At 50.3% G+C, this 19,279-nt stretch overlaps 1 protein-coding gene across 4 annotated transcripts in view; it reads left to right on the forward strand.

Annotated features, from left to right (window-relative positions):
• The window catches only part of LOC144935571 (E3 ubiquitin-protein ligase NEDD4-like), a 99,533-nt gene that overhangs the window by 70,893 nt on the left and 9,361 nt on the right, over nucleotides 1–19,279 (forward strand). For 2 of the 4 annotated variants that reach the window (XM_078862369.1, XM_078862372.1), the window contains 16 exons: nucleotides 1,434–1,606; nucleotides 3,703–3,826; nucleotides 4,568–4,843; nucleotides 6,272–6,337; nucleotides 6,433–6,498; nucleotides 10,042–10,173; nucleotides 10,821–10,931; nucleotides 11,637–11,846; nucleotides 12,057–12,134; nucleotides 13,271–13,325; nucleotides 13,746–13,804; nucleotides 16,007–16,072; nucleotides 16,624–16,853; nucleotides 17,635–17,756; nucleotides 18,452–18,522; nucleotides 19,065–19,160. In XM_078862369.1, the coding sequence (XP_078718495.1) occupies nucleotides 1,434–1,606; nucleotides 3,703–3,826; nucleotides 4,568–4,843; nucleotides 6,272–6,337; nucleotides 6,433–6,498; nucleotides 10,042–10,173; nucleotides 10,821–10,931; nucleotides 11,637–11,846; nucleotides 12,057–12,134; nucleotides 13,271–13,325; nucleotides 13,746–13,804; nucleotides 16,007–16,072; nucleotides 16,624–16,853; nucleotides 17,635–17,756; nucleotides 18,452–18,522; nucleotides 19,065–19,160 (1,935 nt within the window). The remainder of the gene's footprint in view (nucleotides 1–1,433; nucleotides 1,607–3,702; nucleotides 3,827–4,567; nucleotides 4,844–6,271; nucleotides 6,338–6,432; nucleotides 6,499–10,041; nucleotides 10,174–10,820; nucleotides 10,932–11,636; nucleotides 11,847–12,056; nucleotides 12,135–13,270; nucleotides 13,326–13,745; nucleotides 13,805–16,006; nucleotides 16,073–16,623; nucleotides 16,854–17,634; nucleotides 17,757–18,451; nucleotides 18,523–19,064; nucleotides 19,161–19,279) is intronic. The other 2 variants (XM_078862370.1, XM_078862368.1) reach the window with 1 other exon arrangement.

The following is a 19,279-nucleotide window of genomic DNA, read 5'->3' on the forward strand; positions in this document are numbered from 1 at the left end:
TCGCATCCTCGAGTCCGTGTGCATTCGTGCACTGTGTACGATGCTGGAATTGTCCGTACTGTATTCTGTGATGTGTTGTTTGCTTGGCTTTTAGCTGTGCAGAGAAGGGGGTCCTTGATAATTGCCTACTCTTTTATTATTCATGAAGAATTTTCTACCCTTAATGGAATTGAAAATTACCAGAAGTGCAACTCGTGTAAGCCAAATAAATCTCAGCGGCTGTCTCCGCCACTCTGCTGTGTTCACAAACACGATGTCCCCCTTAGTGTGTTTGTGTGACACGTGCCCAGAACTTATTAATCTTGCTCGATTAAATCTTGCAAAAAAGTATGGTAATGCCAAATATAAATTGTTATCTGTATCTCGTTGCGCATGCAGACCGATTGAAACATTTCTTGCACATCACCCAATTATATTTGAAAAATTATCTTTTTAAAATTATTTTGCTTTGAGGAAAAATCTCCTTTATTCCTCATCCGCTGCTGATTGGCATTTCAACATTTTCACAAAGCCACCGACGTTTCCGAAAATAAATGTGTGACGACGCTGGCGGCTTGGCATTGTTAAATCATTATTACAACTTACGGGGGCGAGAGACCACCCAGAGGAGGCCGTTGTGCACGGGACGTCCGCGATAATGAAACGCAGTGAGGCTGGCATCGGCCGATGGGGAAACAAACCTGTGCCAAGAACAGCAGCAACTAAAAATAAACATGCGAAAAGATAAGTGCACCATTTTACATAATTTTAATAGAAATTCATATCTACATTCTTCAATAAAGGGAATACTAACCCGATACACACTTTGTTATAGCCCCATCTTTTGATATTGCCGCATCTCATTACCCAACGGTGTGCTGTATAAACCCAGCACGTGTAATTAGCCCATCGTGCGTTGTGAGCCTCACCGTATGTTACAATATGCTGTGTTAAAACCTCGCTGTCTATTTCATTATTACGCTTAGGTTAACCGGGAAAGCTTCGCTGGGTCTCATAACTTTTCCAGGAGGGTCCTGATTCATTTTTGCAGTAGAGGAGGATGATTGCCTTGTATATCCAATTGAGTCATTTGTGGTGTAATTCTTCAAATTGGCAAATTTGGACCTCACGACACCAGCGCAACAGTGGCGTACTCTTGCGAATGACGTCCCGGGATCTTTAACGTGCACTGTTGAGCGCGCAGCACTCGGTATTATTACGATTGCTACACCTGCGATAATAACCGAGGCGGCCTCTTGATTCCAACCGTGAACTTCTGCAACAAGCAGCAAACGCGCAACCCCTTGGCCGCTTCACCGAACCCGTGTTCTAACCCCACCGTGTGCTGCGATCCGCTGTGCGTTCTAACCCCACTGTATGCTGCTTCCCCGCCGTGTTGCGATCTCCCGCGCGCGTCTTAACGCTGCCACGCATGTGACCCTGCACACCGCCAGCAGCCCGGCTGGGAGGTGCTGGAGCACCCGGACGCCGCCGCCACCCAGCGAACGAACGAGCAGCAGCTACCGCCGCTGCCCGTCGACTGGGAGGAGAGGCAGGACAACCTGGGCCGCACGTACTTCGTGAACCACCGCACGCGCTCCACGCAGTGGGTCCGCCCCAGCACCGTGTAAGCCTTGCACGCCTCGCCCCTCCCTCCAGGAAATGCCACTGGGGCAGCTCGTGTTGGGTAGATTCTAAAATGAATAATTATAATGCCCCCTTTGTTTATCAGCCGGCTCGGCTCGGCTCGGCGGTCGAGCGAGCGGATCGCATTCGGAGGGTTGCGAGTTTGAATCCCGCTTGGCGGTTGATTCGGCCCCTCGTGCCTCGTGGGGTCGATTTAAATGGGTGCCACTTTGCGGTGAAGTCAACGGTGGTTGTGCTATGAATAGAATCGTCTCCGCCATAGGAATGTGGAATTTCTGTTCCACTGGTCTCTCAGGGCTTTAGCCAAGACATGAGCACAGCCTCGATGCTCATTTGAGGAGGAACTCGCTTTGATGTATTTATCTAGGAATGCGTGCAAATGAATTATAATCATAAATTGCAATAATGCCATGTGTTTTAGAAGGTGCATTGGGATATTTTACCGATTCCATTAACGAGTGCATTTCATTGTCCCTGCTGAGTGTGCCGAGTTGACCCCTGACCAAATATTATACTTATTCTCTTTGGTTGTCCAGGAAAGCACCTCACCGAGTCTCAAGATTGTTTTTTAGGATGGTCCCGCATTGGGGATGTTTGACCAGTTACATCCGTCTGAGTGTTTGGCTTGTGGAAGGAAACGGAGTACCTGAAAAAACCCCAACACTTACGAGGCGATCGCGTTTCAAGCTCCGCACAGATGGGTTCAAGAACACATTTGCTCGACTTGCCACCTCCTAGGCAGTGCTTTTTGAGTGGCCTGGCATTGCTTAGCGGGAGTGGGGGGAGTGTATTTGAGTGAATGCCCATGATGGAAACACAGCGTGGGAAGGCTGCCCAGATTTGAGTGCAGGAACTGTGATGCTTGCTCTGAGCCTCCAGGACAATGAGGCCCCAGAGTCACCCCACCTTCTTCACGGCCACGCTTTCATCTGTTGCCATGCAGTCTCATATGCTGCACGTTTGTATTAGTAATAGTTAGTTTAGGTGACTCGCGTACTTATCTCCTAATTTTTCAATTCTATTGGGTACTTATGTAATTTGACTTTTGATGATGCGAAGGGTAATTTGCGTGGTATATATTTGTTTAAGTGATTGTTGGGGAGCTCACAGGTATAGAGCTGTGGGCTCGATACTGCCTTTTCTAATTGCCCATTTGGTATTTGTAATTCAGTTTTCAATACGTGCGAAGAATTTTCAAATTCCAACCTCAAATACAATGTTTGATGTGTAGATGATGGTCATTGTGACCTCCCTTTATAGCTGGTTGATCACTGATGTTAGCCACCAGTGTTGGTTAAAAATAATTAACTTACCTGGAAATATGTCCATTTGTTTAGTCGAGACCGTGACCTTTCTGTGTGTGTGTGTGAGATGGAGGGTGTCATTTGTGTGCAGCGGTGGTGTAGCGGTTAGCGCTACGCTGCGCTACGAACCCGGCAACGCGAATTCGATTCCCGCTCACGGCCAACACCGGTGACAATTATCTGAACCGGTCCTGGGCCTCCCCTCGGTCGACTCAGTCTCAAATGAGTACCTGGTGCGATGTGTAAACAGAAAGGTCACTGACAAAGGCGGCCGGCCGTGGTGCTGGCCACCCACCCCCTCGTGTGCTGTGCCGGCCATCATAGGTGCTCGCTTAACAGCACTTGCCCCAACATTATCTTAAGGTTATATAGAGTTTTTTGTCTTTGTCATATGTACGTGTGAGGGATGGTGACAAAGTGGAGCTGTCGTGTAGTGTTTAGCACACTGCGCTTTGAACCTAGCGACACGGGTTCAATTCCCGCTCACGGCCAACACCAGTGGCAATTATCTGAACTGGTCCTAGGCCTCCCCTAGGTCGACTCAGCCTCAATTGAGTACCTGGTGTGGTGTGTAAACATCGTCACGGAGGAGCGAAAAGCGGTTGGGCGTGGTGCTGGCCACCCAGCCCCTCGCTAACAATACTTGCCCCAACAGTCTGTTAAGGCTATACGGAGGATCTTTGTTTTTGAGGCATGTGTGTGCGAGGGACTGACGTGTGTGTGTGTGTGTGTCTGTGAGGGAGGTTGACGTTGTGAGTGTGTGCGTGCACAGAGAGGCGACGCCGGAGTCGGAGACGCACATCCGGGAGATCGACCAGCAGGCGCAGAACATCTTCCGCTCGCGGCGGCAGATCAGCGAGGACGTGGAAGCGACCGACTCGCGGGACAACTCCGAGGTGCAGCAAGGCCCTGCGCCCTGCACTTGCCTGTCTCGACGTCACGTGGGCCCCCGTCTCCCATGTTGACTCTCGTCCTCCCGATGGTTTCAATTACCTGAACGGGCTGGGAGTCATCGGAGAGCCACACTCATATTTTTACTTTCTAGCTGCTGCAGTTCTCTTAAAGTGTGCCTGTGAATTCCCTTTGTCTCCATGTCTCATCTGCCACTGTGTGTGCAATGAAGGTAGGAAACATCTGTGCAATGATGCAGATTAAAGCATTTCTTTATCGCTTGCAACATTATTGAAGTTGATGAATCAACTTAAAACTGTGGTTTATTCATTCGGCCCCTTTTTAAAAGCAGCGGTTTTCCCCCGCGCATTCTGCTTTGCGAAGGCAGGAAACCCCCGGCACTGCTCGGTGGGAAAACTTGCACGTGTCTTTTGCTTGTTCAGTTTTCCCACGGGACCGTTACTGTTGACCTCCCACAAATTGATACTCGTTTAATGAGCGCTCCAGGGTCGAGCGAACCCGTGACCGAGATTTAAACACGCAGCCTCATCGTTGCACGTCGAGCAGTCTGCTGCAGCACCCCTGCTGTGCGCGTGTCGGCCCAGCGTCTCCGTGCACGACATGCACGTTTCTCATTGCTGCAAGAACTTCGTTTGGTTCTCCGAGACTCGGGGCATCGTTGAGCCCCGAGCAGTCATGACCGTGTGACCCCCGCCCCTCCGTGGTGTCACCCTTGCTCCGTGCAGCTGAACTGGGAGCTGCTGGAGCCGGTAGCGGAGAGCCAGCCGAGCACCGCACCGGAGCCGCCCGTCCCCCCGACGCCCCCGCCCGCGCCGTCTCCGGTGCCCTCGCCGGCCACCTCGCCGGCGCCCTCGCCGGCGCCCTCGCCGGCGCCCGCTTTGACTACCCCACCCCCGCCCTCGGAGAGCCCCGAGCCAGAGCCGCCCTCGGCGGCGCTGTCCGACGAGCTGAACCGGCGGCTCGAGGCGGCCAGCGTGTCCGGCGAGGAGGCCTCGTCCTCGGTAAGGCTTGTGTGCGACCAAGAGCAGTGGAGAATATTTAAACCGGTTTTTGGCCTCACCTAGGTCGACTTGGCCTCAAATGAGTACTCTGTGCGGTGTATCAACATCAGCACTGGCGAGACAAACGCGGTTGGGCGTGGTGCTTGCCACCCAACCCCTTACGTGTCGTGCCGGCCTTCATAGGTGCTCCCTAACAGCACTTGCCCCAACAGCCTGTTAAAGCTATAGGGGGAATCTTTGTCTCTGTTAGTATGTGGGAAGCGGTCGTGCGATGGTGCGTGCACTGCGTTACGGACCTGGTGAGCTGGGTCATCATCAGTAGCGAGTGATTTTCTAAAGGATCCTGGGTCGCCCCCAATTTCAACTCGGCCTTATTTGAGTACCTGGGGCGGTGTGTCACATCAGCATTGGTGATACAAAGGCAGCTGTGCGCGGTACGGAACAATCTACCCCGTCATGTGCCCTGCCGGCCTTGAGAGGTTCTCGCTAGAACGCTCGCCACAACAACTTGTTGTGGCTGTATTCGGGGTCTTTGTCTTTGTGGGACGCATCACTGCATGAAGAAAACTTGGACTCGTGTGATTTACAGGATGTTCCGAACCTGAATTTTATTGCTTTTGAGTTGCACACATTTAATTGAAGGATTTCGTGCAGTGATCTATTCGTGTTGCCCATTTAAATGTCTCCCAGTTTTCCCTTTGACAAAGAGACTCGTCTCAATGGGCATCTGCCTGGTTTTAAATAAAGCCGTTCGTATGATTTGATGGAGTAGATTGGGGACACCACCGCTGCCAGTAATGGGGGGGGGGGCTCGTAAAGGGCGGCACTGGGAAGCTGGCAGCAGCCACCGTGCGGTAACAACAGGAGGCAGAGGGGGTGACGCTCATGACCATGAGTGCAATTTCAGGCAGATAAAGCGCAGCGTGTTGGCACAGAGACTGTAAATGGTGCGTTTTATAGTTGATCCATCACCAGGGCAAATGGACTTCTCGTGTGTGTTTTACATGTAGCATACACGTAGGCATATAGGTATTTATTACTTCGTATTGAATGTGCTTTTATAGATGTAGCGATCAGACTTTTGAAATGGGAAGTGACTGTGCTCTAAGCACACAGATGTGTGTATTGTGAGAGACCGTGGCAGCTCTGCCAGGGTGAGGCAATCCTTTTAGTGGAGCAAATTTGCATTTGGTGTTCTGGCAGCCTGCCTGGTAGTGCCGATGGTGAATGCAATGACACTAAAAGTTACGTATGTTTTGTTTAAATTGTGTTCTTCTGTATGACGCTATCGCAACAGTCATGCATTGTGTAATTGATGTCGGCTGTTGCGCTTTGCGCGCTCGCATGTTTAGCAGCTGTTACAAGCAGTGAGCACACTCATGAAACATTACATCTGCATGTGCTCAAAATCGCCTGTGCCGTTTGCAGATGTTGCTGAACGGACGGATACGCTCATCCAGTGTCACTAACCCAGAACCGCCACAGTCCATCATGGTAACAAACAATTCCGAGCCCCATACCGCAGTCACCTTTCACGCGTAACACAGGTGCCGTTGACGTATAACTGTCATTGTTCACCCCCCCCACAGAAACCACAGGCTAGGAGGATACGGTCATCCACCGTGACAAACGGTGAACTTGCTCACTTTCAGAGGGTAAACGTCGCCAAGAGCCTCCAACCGCGCCACTTGCGTCGTCACTCTTCCAACGCCGCTCTTGTGATTTTTTTTTGTAACCACGTGATCCAATCACTTTCCTGTTTTTCTTCGGCGGATTTTCTCTCTCTCTCTCTCTCCCCTCTCTCGGGGGACCAAGGCAAAGTGGGAAGCTTTATAGAGAAATGACCGTGTGTGGTTTTTTTTCCCCACTTTCCATGACCTAATTTGCTGGCCAGCTCCTGCACCTGTCTGTGTGCTGTCTGGCCGGGGCCGCGTTGTTTCGCGCGAGCGCTGGCCGCAGTCCCGGCGCGAGGGAACGCCGCCAGGCAAACAATCGTAGCGGCCGGGAGGGGGGGGCAACCAGCCCAGTTGGAGCAGGGGGGAGGGGCCCAGAATGTGGGAGGGGGGGCGTTCCCACCCCCCCTTCACCCCCCTCCTCGGTTCTCACCATCCCCAACTTGAGCCGAGTGTTAAGCCCCTTTTTTGGACGAGCCTCATTAAAACATCAACATACAAAACGATGAACAAAGAAGCTTTACAGAAAGCCTTGCCACTACTAGAAGAATAATGTCTGAAAGAAGCCGGTGCCGTTGCACGTGCTGCAGTGCTACGACTGTTGGAGCTTTGCTCACTGTCGCGAGGCTGTAGGTGCCGAAAGAACATTTGCATTTCAATCCTCCGACAATCAGACTTGTGTGACGGCCGTATACGTGGATTTGCGTACGAGAATTCAGTGCAGTAACTTCCTTAACGATGTCTGCATGGGAGGACATGTTCCTCGTGTTTCATTTCATGTTAGTCTAGAATCTTGGTTTCATCCAAAATGTATTTAAACACACCTGTCCCATTAGACATGTTCAACATGATTATCTTTGAGGCGCAATAAGCACGTGATATCGTCAGTGCTAAAATGAGAATTTGCTGATCGTATGCAGGGGTTGCTGACGATCTTGCATCCCCCCCCCCCCCCCCCCACGTTTAGCGTTCACCAGCGTTTATTGCAGCCGTGTCCATAAAGTGCCACGTGCAATTACACGAAGCTCGCAACAGCCGTACTTTAGCCAGCCCAACTAAGATTTTTTTTAACAAACTTGCACTTGGTCAGCCATACATTGTAATTATTCATAAATATTTAATGCTTAGAAACACATTTCATGTTAGCGGGGGGGGGGGGCAATTAAACATTTATGCAAGACGAAACATGAATCAATTCCCGTGAAACTCTGTCTGCTGCAAACTGCATTGAGTTCACTGTAGACAATGGGGGGAAGGTAGGGGGTGGGGTGGGGAACCCTCTTAACCAATCAACGCCTGCATGTCATCAATAAAATCCTATTTTCTTGTTGAGTGACACATTGTATGGACGAATTAATGGAGTTTGCAGACACGGAAGCCAGATTGTGAAGTTTCGTCAGAACCAGCCGTGGGCATCCGGCCGTGTGGCTCGGGCAGAAGGTTGCACAATCAAATCCCCCACGAGGGGCTAGCGGGGCCCACGAGTGGCGCCCTTGTTGCTCATTCGAGCCGGGAGACGTTTTTGGCTTGGTTTCGTTTTTTAATAGTGTTAGACTAAGTAATGTTACGTGATGTAGTCTAAGAGAGATCTTGTGGATTTCAGGTCCGTTTACAATTCGGCAGACGTATAGAATGGAGATACTCCGACGAGGCTTGCATCGGAGTTTCCTACGTTTTTTTGCATTCTACAGCTCTATCTGCTGAATGTGATAAATGCCCTTAGAGCCCTCTCTGTCGTGCTCTCGCAATTTGTACCTGCGATGAGCAAGCGCAGATAGTGGGCGGTAGTACGCGTCGCCCGGCAATGTGAACTTGAAGCGCCAGGGGATGGGGGAGAAGACTGGCATGAAGCGTCTCACGTCCTCCGCTCTCGTCGGTACTCCGCTATCGAGGGCCCAACTAATAAGCAAACTAAACTCTGCTACTGCTTTTTCCCTTGTGTGGTTTCCCTTACTGGCATCTCCCTTTACACTCTTCCCCTGTCCTGGGACTCGTACACCGCTCGTGGTGGTGGTCGTGGTGGTGGTGGTCGTGGTGGTGGTTTTAAGTAAGCAACCGTTACAGGGGTGCCCTGTTGTTCTCCGCATGCTGTACTTGGAAAGGCATCGGTCTGCGGTTAACCCAGTGGTGGTGCTCTCATGGTTCTAACTTGCCGCTGGTTTCTTTGTGCAGGGTTTTATTTGTTTGCGCTGCCCTTGTTGCATATTTGACGCGCGTGGTATTGCTGCATCTGCTTCATTGAATTATATTTAAATTGCGCTAGAATCTATATAATAATGCGTAAAAAACACAAACAATAACATTGTTACTTAAAATATACAGTTCAACAATGATCTTCACCTTCCATCGATTTTTGCAACAATTTGGTCAATTTAGAGCACTAATGACAAGTATTATACAATCTTAAACAAAAAAAATTGAGCAAATTGATCATTACTGTGTCAAAACGGGTGACATTAGCAATGTGCAGTGTTGCCAAGCACTATTCCCTGGCCATGGCTTAATGGATGTGATGCAATAGGAGGCGACATTGCTGCATACATGGAGCACCACAGTAACAAAAAACATTCTTAAGTCATTGACTATTCATAATTGGTGGTGGAAATGCAGAAACGCAAGGCCCATTGTGTTAGCTGTGATTGTGTAGCTCATGGCGTGGCAATAAACCACAATTGAGCACAACACTGACATGTCTTTACGAGGATTAATATTCAATTTTACCTCAAATTATCCAAGTGAGTCATGCCAGGTTGTCTAAAGCCACCTGTGATTAGGTGTGGCCACATCTACTTCGGTGAATGTCGGTGTAAAACTACATAATTACTCTTCTTGGTTCTTTCGGTAAAGTCACGTAGAAGGGAAGTAATAAAATAAGTAATAAAATAATAAAAATACAACATAATAAAATCAATTATTTGATTTTATTATGTTTAATTTTTATTATTTTATTACTTCCCTTCTACGTGACTAATAAAATAAGTAATAAAATAATAAAAATAAAACATAATAAAATCAATTATTTGATTTTATTATGTTTTATTTTTATTATTGTATTACTTCCCTTCTACGTGACTTTACCGAAAGAACCAAGAAGATGAATCCCTGCAGTCACGAAAGCTTTAAATCGATACATAATTACTCCGTGTCCCTGCCTGATGGGAAATCCCACTTTCAACAAAAATCCCAAACCGTCTCATTTTCCAACCAAGTAGAGGCAACCCTCCCACAGCAGCCTGCAGTCAATTCGAGGTACGTCTTTACCTTTTACGTGTAGACCAACCGTTGTAGTAGCCACTCATTCTAGAACACGTTGAGGAGAGAGGGTTGCGGCATATCCGCGTACCGCCGAAGCAGATCGTCGCATCCCCACGCAGAACCGTTCCCCGCTTTGGCCACCGCCGTTTGTAGTTGGTAGGCACCGTCATACCATGGTCAGGAGGGAGCGGTAGCACTGCCTGTTGTGCCGCCCTGCCGGTGAGCCGCGGTGATGCCGTGCCCGGGCCCTGCCCCCCGCGTGCCCTGCAGGTGGTGGTGCCGCAGGCCTTCACCACCCCGGGGCTTCCACCGGGCTGGGAGGAGAGGAAGGACGAGAAGGGGCGTTCCTACTTCGTCAACCACAACAACCGCACCACCACGTGGACGAGGCCCATCGTGCAGGTAGCAGCCGCTCTGCTTGGGCAGTCCGCGTGGTACGGCGTTCGTGGAGGTCGCAAGGAGTGGTCGCTGCGCATTGATTTGCCGTGGTGCTCAAAGCTGACGTTAAAGTGTTAAATTCACGCTTGAGAAAAATTAATTAAACAAAAGCAGTTCCATTGCTGGATTATTTTTTCTGCCCGAGGACGACTGCTTGTGTTGCGATCGAAACGTCGTGATATATTATTTTTTGTTTTATTTTATTTTTCTACCTACGTGACTTTACTGAAAGAACCAAAGAGTGTCTTGGTAAAAAATGTTGGTCCCAGGTCGGGTCTCTGTTACATGAGAGACCCTGCTCCCAATGGTATCTCGCCCACTTTTAAATTAATTCCCATTGATTTATTCAATTGTTGACCGGGCATTGTCTTCACTTAGTCTCCATCAGGGTCGATAAAATGAGTAGTGCTTTGCGGAGAATCAAAACTCATTCGTTCTTTGGGATAGACTGGGCCATTTAAGTTCTGCATTTGTAACTCGTTCCCGGGGGCTTTGGGCACCGCTTGTTTGAGCAGGGGGACGACTTAGATTTTTGGATGTTGACCGGATCACTTGGAAGGGCACACACCTCGCGCTGACTCTCCCGACCTCTGGCCAATGTTTCCGAGCAGCAGGCCGACTACGCCACGCAGGGGGCCGCCACGGCGGGGGCCTCGGCCCCAGAGGGTCCCTCTGCGCCCATCCGTCGACCCCGCAGCCTCAGCTCGCCCGCCATCCAGGAGGTGAGTGCCGCGTTCCGCCAACGTAACCAAAGCGCCCCCCACCCCTCCCCCTGGGAGCCGCACGTTCGTGCGATCACCGACACTCACCGCCCCGCTGCTGCAGGGCCAATCCCGGTGCCCAACCTGGATGGTGGCTTCGTAGACGTCAGCTGCCGTGCCGTGCCGTGGAGGTACGAGGTATGCGTGCGCTGTACCAGTTGGCTGGGTACAGACCTTGGTCCTAATGGTATGTTTCCTTGTAATAATACAAATTCTGAAAGTATAACCAACTTAGACAATGTTAGTAAATTAATGTTTCTGTTCATTCAGCGATGTGGCTATAAATACGTATATTTACAAAATCGAAAGTTTGCTGGCTGATACAAACCTCAGTCATTATCAGTGATTTTCATGTTAACAAATCCGTAGTGGAATGTCTTTCATCGGCTTCAATGTTGTAACCCTTTTCAGGATTCCTTTAACCATTGCTATTCTATATTTCTGACCAATCTTCTAAAAACATATTCATCATAACCATCCTTACCACCCTAATGTCAGTTAAATGTTTTCTATAATTAATCACTCCTGCAGAGCAAGAAAGAGCGAGAGATGTGGGGGGGGGGAGTTGAAGCAAGCGAGAACCCCACGGTGCCTGCGACTGTTGACGAGAATCCTCCTTCGTTGCTCCCCCCCTCCCCTCCCCCCTCCCACCTGTGACCTGCGAAGTACATGCCGGACATACGAGGTGGCCGCAACGGGCCGCCGTCGTTTGCGCAGCCCCCCATGGACTCGCCGCAGGCGTCTCCGTACGGCTCCCCCAAGCAGAAGCACAAGGGCTGCCCGGGCTTCAGCTTCCTGCCAGCCGGCTGGGAGATGAGGTTCGCCCCCAACGGTCGCCCATTCTTCATCGACCACAACAACCGCACCACCACATGGGTACGCCGCGCCACCGGCACCACTGACACCATTGGCACCATGCAAGCCCGTCTTCTATATGTATTATTAAGATGTCTTCGGCCATTGAATGGTTGTTTATGAATGTGTTATAATTTAAAAAATATCGTTTTGAATTTAAAATAACGTGAAGGCACTTGTAGTGTCCCATTAATGTCGCCGGTGTTCTGTTTGTTCCACTTGCCAATGCAGGAGGACCCACGCCTCAAAGTGCCCGTCCACATGCGGATGAGACCCAGTCTGGACCCATCAGAACTGGGCCCTTTGCTGGTAAAACACCCCGGATGTGGCACCCTCAGACGCGCGTGGACCGTGACCAGCAGCACTTTCCTCCGCTCATGTTCACGTCGAAATGAAACGCAGTCTTTTCTGATTTTCTCAGCTTTTGTTTGCTTCCCTCTCTGTGTTGTGCTGCTGACTCCCTCTCCCTGTCCAAGTGCAGAATTGTCACCTGTACCTGTTAACGAGACCACATCACCCCACTCTTCAGGTTCTTCTACTGTTTTTGTCATTTATTAATTTTTCCATATGAACTTTGACCTCCCTACCTAACCCATCTCATCTCAATTTACTTCCCACCCTGTACCCTCTGCTCCAGCAAACCAGGCCTCCTATCTAAACCTTCAATCGCCCCTTTACTCGATAGGAAAAACCCAACACGTTCATCGGTAACGCTGCTCTAAAGGATGTGCCTCGAAGAAGGGACATTTCCTGATACGTCGCACATTTATTATCCCTCCTTTTGGCACTTATTGATGATTTTTCTTCAGTTTTTTGTTATTTGTGCTTGTGCGCTACTTCTAACTCAGTATCGCAAAACAATGTTTCCTCAATAGGAGATTAAGCTTCCTCATCTGCTGCCCTTCTGGAATCCTCTCACTTGGCCAATTTTGCAAGGTTGGCCCTCACCGTCGTTGAAATCCTGAATAGACTTTGCCCCCCCCACCACCTCCCTCTCCTCTTTCCTCTCACTCCACTCCCCTCTCCTGTGCCCTCTGTTCCAAAAAAAACAGATCTTCTCTCAACACCCCCCAGTCAACCGCGGCTCAATTAAAATTCCCTCCCCCCTCATGTCCTCCCGTCAGTGTCTGGAACTTCCTCTCGCTGGCCATCCACACTGGAGACTTCTTTTGTCGAAGTCCACCCCGAAGGATCTACACTTTTCCGCTGCCTATGGCTGCCTTTTCTCTCTGTCCCATATTTCATTGTCAGCTATGCTGGATCCCCGGTTTTCATTGTTTCCTCTCCCTCATGTAACCACATTTCCTCCACGTAGCACAACGTTTTGCGATTCGGTTGCATTTGGATATTTAATACACGTAGTGAGGTGTACGCGGTGTCTGTGTAGCGCGGTGTACACGGTGTCCATGGTGTCGTGTCCTGACGGCCCTGCGCTCTCCCCACAGCCTGGCTGGGAGGAGCGCACGCACTCGGATGGACGAACCTTCTACATCGACCACAGTGAGCGCCACGCAGCCTCGCTCAGCCCACTCGCCCCACTCACTCACCCGACTCATCCCACTCGTCCCATTCACCCCACTCAACCCACTCACCCGATTCACCCGATTAATCCGCCACGTCCCACTCACCCAACTCATCCCACTAACCAGACTCATCCCACTCACCTGTCTCACCTCCCACGTGTCACTGCAGCTCCGCACACCTGTACTGTTGAGGCGCCACGCTCTGGCTCGGATGTGGCAGTGGAAAAGGGTTATTAAGTGAGCTGCGTGGGCCAGGTGCAGCTCGGCGGAGGCTGCTGTGAGAATCCGGCCCAACAAGTGGCCGTGGGAACACGGCATGGAAGTGCGCGGCATCCAGCTGCTCCAGAACAAACACACTCGGTTACTCGGGCTGTTTTGTTATTTCTCCATCGCGCAGACACGAAGAACACGCAGTGGGAGGATCCCCGGCTACAGAACCCAGCCATCACCGGCCCGGTGAGCGCTCTCCTCTCTCTCGGTCATCGGCGTTCGTGGCCAGATTGCTCGGAATGCACCCAATCTCATATCCCATCTCCTAAGTCAAGCAGGCCCGAGCCTGTGCAACAAGGAGAGCCTGCCTTACTTCACCTTCGACGGTCGTGTGACTAGCGTGGCTGTTTTTCCAACCTCCCCGTGTCACTTTGCCATCTTAACATCATTGATCTATTTTCCTGCAGGTGTCTTACAAGACGGCCTGGTTGTGCTTTTAATTAGACATGAGAATGGGTGAATGTATAAGAGCCCATGGTTGTTCTCCAGACAGATGATACTTTAGTTATTGCCAACAACTCGGGCAGACATTTCTCAGTTCAAATCTCTGTTGTGTCAAGAGGTCAATTCAGACCATCATCCCTCGGGGGTCAACAAAACGAGCGCCATTCTGAGGACACTCGGCGGTGCATGCTGGTGGAGGGAGATTGGCCTCCACCCGAGAAAAAAAGCGAGTTTCCAAAGTGCACGTTTAAGCTCTCAGACGGAGGGGTACTGAGCCCCATTGTTTGATTTAAGAGTTGGCAACACTTGTTTACCCAGACCAGCACTAGAAGTTGCGGGGACACCCACCGCCGCTGGGGAATGGGCACATCTTGAGATGCCTGTGTGTGCAGGGGTCTTGTTGACGATTGCTAAAGAGCACTAAACGGAGCTGGAATGGTAATCTTCTAAAGGGTAAATGCTTTGCTTGCAGTCAACTGCTTTCCAACTTAACAATTTGGGTTAATGATTTGCAGGGGGATTTCTGTGGAATTCTTTACAAATGGTAGCCTAATGAGTTTGCCCCCCTGTTTAATTATTTCTTACCCCTTGTGGCTTTAAGATGCATCCATAATAAGGAGAGCAGCATCGTTATGTCACCACATGTTTTTATTTATGCTGAGAAGTATAATGTGTACAAACCCGTTTATAAGATATCTGGAGATTGATGCCGTTGAGTAACATGGCTGTGAGTTCTGTATCACTCTGGCAAACGTGACTTTACTTGTCACCCGAAGTTGTCACACGGTTCAACAAAATAAGCGTGAACTATATGCAATAGCCTACCTCCATCACGAGTATTGAGATCTTTGATTTGCAAGTGCATACAGGTGCTTTTTTGTATTGAAGTTGCCCTAATTGTGCCAACATCAAATACACGGTGGCACAGCACTGCAACTGCAGCTCCACGCTACTCCAGGGTGGCAAGGTGGATCGTTCCTCCGGGAACTTCGTGCATTGAGCACTCATTGGACGACGTGGCTGTTGGGGCCGTAGCTCGCTACGTCCGCGAGTCCTCGGCTCCCCACTCGTGTGGTAGGGGGGGCGCCACGGTGGCGAGATGTTAACTACCCAGTCTGGTATACAGAAGGTCGTGGGGTCGATCCCAATCCTGATGCTTGCTGGATATTTGTAGTTGGAATGTTCTCCCTATGGTCGTGTGGATTTTTTCTCCCGGTCCTCCAGTTTTTCCCCTCCACATTTAGAATCAACTTTGATTTTCGAGTATTTGGCTGCAATAAATGTCCACGTGATAAGCCACTTCGTTGAACGTTAGTTTGTGGCCAGGTCACTTCTGAAAAATAGTCATCTAGCTCCGTGGGCGTTACCTGGTAATAAGCAAAATAGTTCACCGAATCTTCCGACCGACGTACGGTGGATACGGTTTGGCGTCGTCCGGTGTCTCCGCTGGAGATGGAATCTGGAAAGTTCTGCTGGGCTTTTGTTACACGCAGGAGACGTGGACCGATGTTCGTGCCAACGACTCTACTGCCGATGCTTGCATTCCAAGTGAATACGTTTAAAATGCCGATGCATGGAATGTGAGCTAAAATGTGCTTGCTTTCAATTATTTAACAAGTAGGCGTTCGCAACCAAAATATCCTTGACGATGAAGTTGTTTCAATTGGATCGCGTAAATGTGTGGTACACCCACCCGACACAGCCAGATAGCGAGGCTCATCACGTGAACACACCGGTGTGTTAGATGGCAAACGCAACATTCACAATTTGAGTACGAGGTTTTCGTTGGCGATTTACAACAAACAGCATCAATAGGAAGTTGCCTGATGGTGCTGGTTGTATGTCGTACTCCATTGTAAATGTTGGTGTGCTTGTTTTTAACATGTACACGGTGCATTAACGGTATTGCCGGCTGAGTTCCAACTTGCTTCATTGTTTGCCCAGGCTGTTCCCTACTCAAGAGATTACAAACAGAAATACGACTTCTTCAGGAAGAAATTAAAGAAGCCGGTGAGTGATTCTGTTCTTTTACATTGTTTAGTGTTTCTACTTAACTTTGCAATGTCCATTAAAACATATTTGATTGGTGTAAAATGTTAGTCTATTAATGATAAAGCATCAGCAGCTGAAACGTGACCTCGACAAGTTTTTATTAAAAAGTGTAATTTTTGTTAGAAACGAGGTAAATTTAGGCCAGTGAACTTGATTGGCAGGACGTGTGTGTTGTGTGCACGTGTGAATATTTTTCTTGTGTATCCCTGTTTTATGCACCTGCCATAGCTTGGAAGGTATTATGAGACGGTTTCCACTCGCACCGGCGTGTTGAGTGGACGCACACGAATAACGGTCAAGAATCGAGGGGGGAGCGTGTCCAACGGCCGCTCAGTAAACCGAGCTCACGTGGCCAATCTCTCGCGCAGCGCGTGTGCCGCCACCCTCTTGAAGCGCAAGTTCACGAGCGTCCTTGCACGCTCGCGTTCGTGCATCGGCACGCATTTGCTGCCCCCCCCACCCGCACGCCCCACTCCCCCGTGTAACTGCGTGCCGTGCCGCCCGCCCAGGCCGACATCCCCAACCGCTTCGAGATGAAGCTGCACCGCGCCAGCATCCTGGAGGACTCGTACCGGCGCATCGTGGCGGTGAAGCGCGCCGACCTGCTCAAGGCGCGCCTGTGGATCGAGTTCGATGGCGAGAAGGGGCTGGACTACGGCGGTGTCGCCCGCGAGTGGTTCTTCCTCATCTCCAAGGAGATGTTCAACCCCTACTACGGCCTCTTCGAGTACTCGGCCACGTGCGTGAACCTCCTTGCCCCCCGCGATTACGTTCTGGCGCGCGCGCGGCCCTGACTCTCCGCGCCGCCTGCTGCGCTCGTGAATGAATCGCCACTAAACCTGCCCACCAAAGTGGCCGCACTGGACAAGTTCCCACCACACACGTGACACATCTAACTATTTTTATTTTACCAAGTAAGGCCCACTGAGCTATTTAGCTCTTTTTTTCAGAAGTGACGTGGCTATTACAAATGGTAGCTCAGCAAATTGGCTTATCCCGTGGGATTTCATAGCAGCAGCCAAATACTTTTAAATGTGGAGGGGAATAAATCGGAGGACCCGGAAAAATTCCACACGACCACGTGATTGAACCCACGACCTCCTGAATACCAGGCGAGGTAGTTAACATCTCTACCACACTGCGTGATGCACACATTACCTACCAGGCATGGGCTTGCTCCTTTAGCCGCAGGAAATTCCTTACGTAAACAAATTTAGGCATCACAGTCCATATTTACAATATTAAACATTCACTTAATAAACATCGACTTTCACACCAGGCTCAGATGCTCCATCATAATGTGTGACCATCACCGTGCCGAAACGATGCACTTTACCAAAACTGCAAGGTCTTGTTTCTCGTTTAACAAAGATTCAAGCTTGTATCACACAGCTCAGCAAACCTGCAATATATGTGCTGCCTCTGTATTGCTGCCTCCTTTAAGGCCGTGCACGCGATAAAAAGTCTGACCGCAGTTCTGTTCGGTGATCTCTTGTTCTGCGTTTCTCACGACACGGCAGGGACAACTACACCCTGCAGATCAACCCCATCTCGGGCTTGTGCAACGAGGAGCACCTCTCTTACTTCACCTTCATCGGGCGTGTGGCCGGCATGGCGGTGTTCCACGGAAAGCTTCTCGACGGTGGGAGTTCCGCTTGTACACGACCCCTGCTCAAGGGCAGAGTGGCTGCTGCGTTACGGCAGTCGTGCGCGCGTTATGCGTTTTTGCATTTTCGAGTGTACGCAGGGTGTAATGTGATAGCCGCCACCTGTTCCGATTTGACGGAGTGTTCTCTGAGTTTTTGGTGAATTCTCTGCGCCCCAGTTGCTTTTTGTGTTTTGAATACAACCGTTCATTTGGAAGCAGCCAGGGTCATGGCAAGAGAGAAATATAGACGCCAGAGGTAGTTCTGAGGTGTTTTGTCGCATTCATTTCCCACAAAGACACGCCGCGCGTTAGTCCGCTACACACGCGTGCCGCTGTGTAGGGCGTGTGTCGTGTTTGCATGCTGCCATAAAAAAATCAACAATGGTTGAGGTGATTGAAACAAAAATAGAAAATTACCAAGCACCAGCCCTCGGCAGGCTCCAATGCAGACTCGTACTTTGTCCTCAAATAATTGAGCGATTCCCAATATAATTGTTATAGCCACTTGCACTTGATAATAAAAAAAAACTCCTAATGGCCATTGACCATAGCATAAAGTTCCTCTTGGGTGTGTACAAGATTAAGAATTAAGCCATTCCATGTTACTCTGAATAAGCATGTAAACTAACAACCTACTTTATTTGCTGCCTGCTCAGCCATCCCTAACGTGAAGTATTTGTCTCTTCAAGGCTTTTTCATCCGGCCCTTCTACAAGATGATGCTGCAGAAGCCCATCACGCTCAACGACATGGAGTCAGTGGTGGGTGCCCGCTCCGTGTGCCCGTGGGGCCTCGTTACCCGTGGGCCCTGTGCGCTTGTGGCCTCGCGTGACCCGTGGGCCATGGGCCATGTCAGCTGGGTAGCGCTCGTGCTCCTCGTCTTGACCCGAGCACAGCTGTGTGGACCTTTGACTCGACTTTGATAAGCTGACGTCATCGCAGAGCGCACGAGTGGATGTGAGCGTGCGCCAGCTGTAGGGTAGAGTACGCACGTTTCTACTATGGCTCATTTTGAAACCAGTTTCATGACAGGTGCGTCTCGTCGATTCATTTGCATCGATTCGTGTGAAACGGTAACGATCCAGATGTCAATCAAGATTCCAGTCGCCCAGTCGGTCGGTGAGACGGAACAAAACTTGGCCCTAAAATGGGATTCACGGCCACTTGTTTCATAAGAACGAGGTGCAAAGCAAAGTAGACGATCACGCCGACGGTACGAGGAGTGCACTCGGTGAGGCTCGTGCGTGCAAGGACGGCTGTTGATCTTTCCGCTCGTGTTGCGTGCGGGCACCCGCCCATGCAGGACAGCGAGTACTACAACTCGCTCATGTGGATCCTGGAGAACGACCCCGCAGACCTCGACTTGCGCTTCTGCATCGACGAGGAGATGTTTGGCCAGGTGAGTGCGGCGAGCAACACTCGCAAGGGAAGCGTGAAGCGCGGCCGTCTCTCTCGCTCGGACGAGCACCGGGGGGGAAGCACCCCGTCGCCTTTGGCAACGGAGAGTGGACGACCGTT

This window comes from Lampetra fluviatilis, chromosome 13, assembly GCF_964198595.1.
Source record: "Lampetra fluviatilis chromosome 13, kcLamFluv1.1, whole genome shotgun sequence".
Taxonomy (NCBI): Eukaryota; Metazoa; Chordata; class Hyperoartia; order Petromyzontiformes; family Petromyzontidae; genus Lampetra; species Lampetra fluviatilis.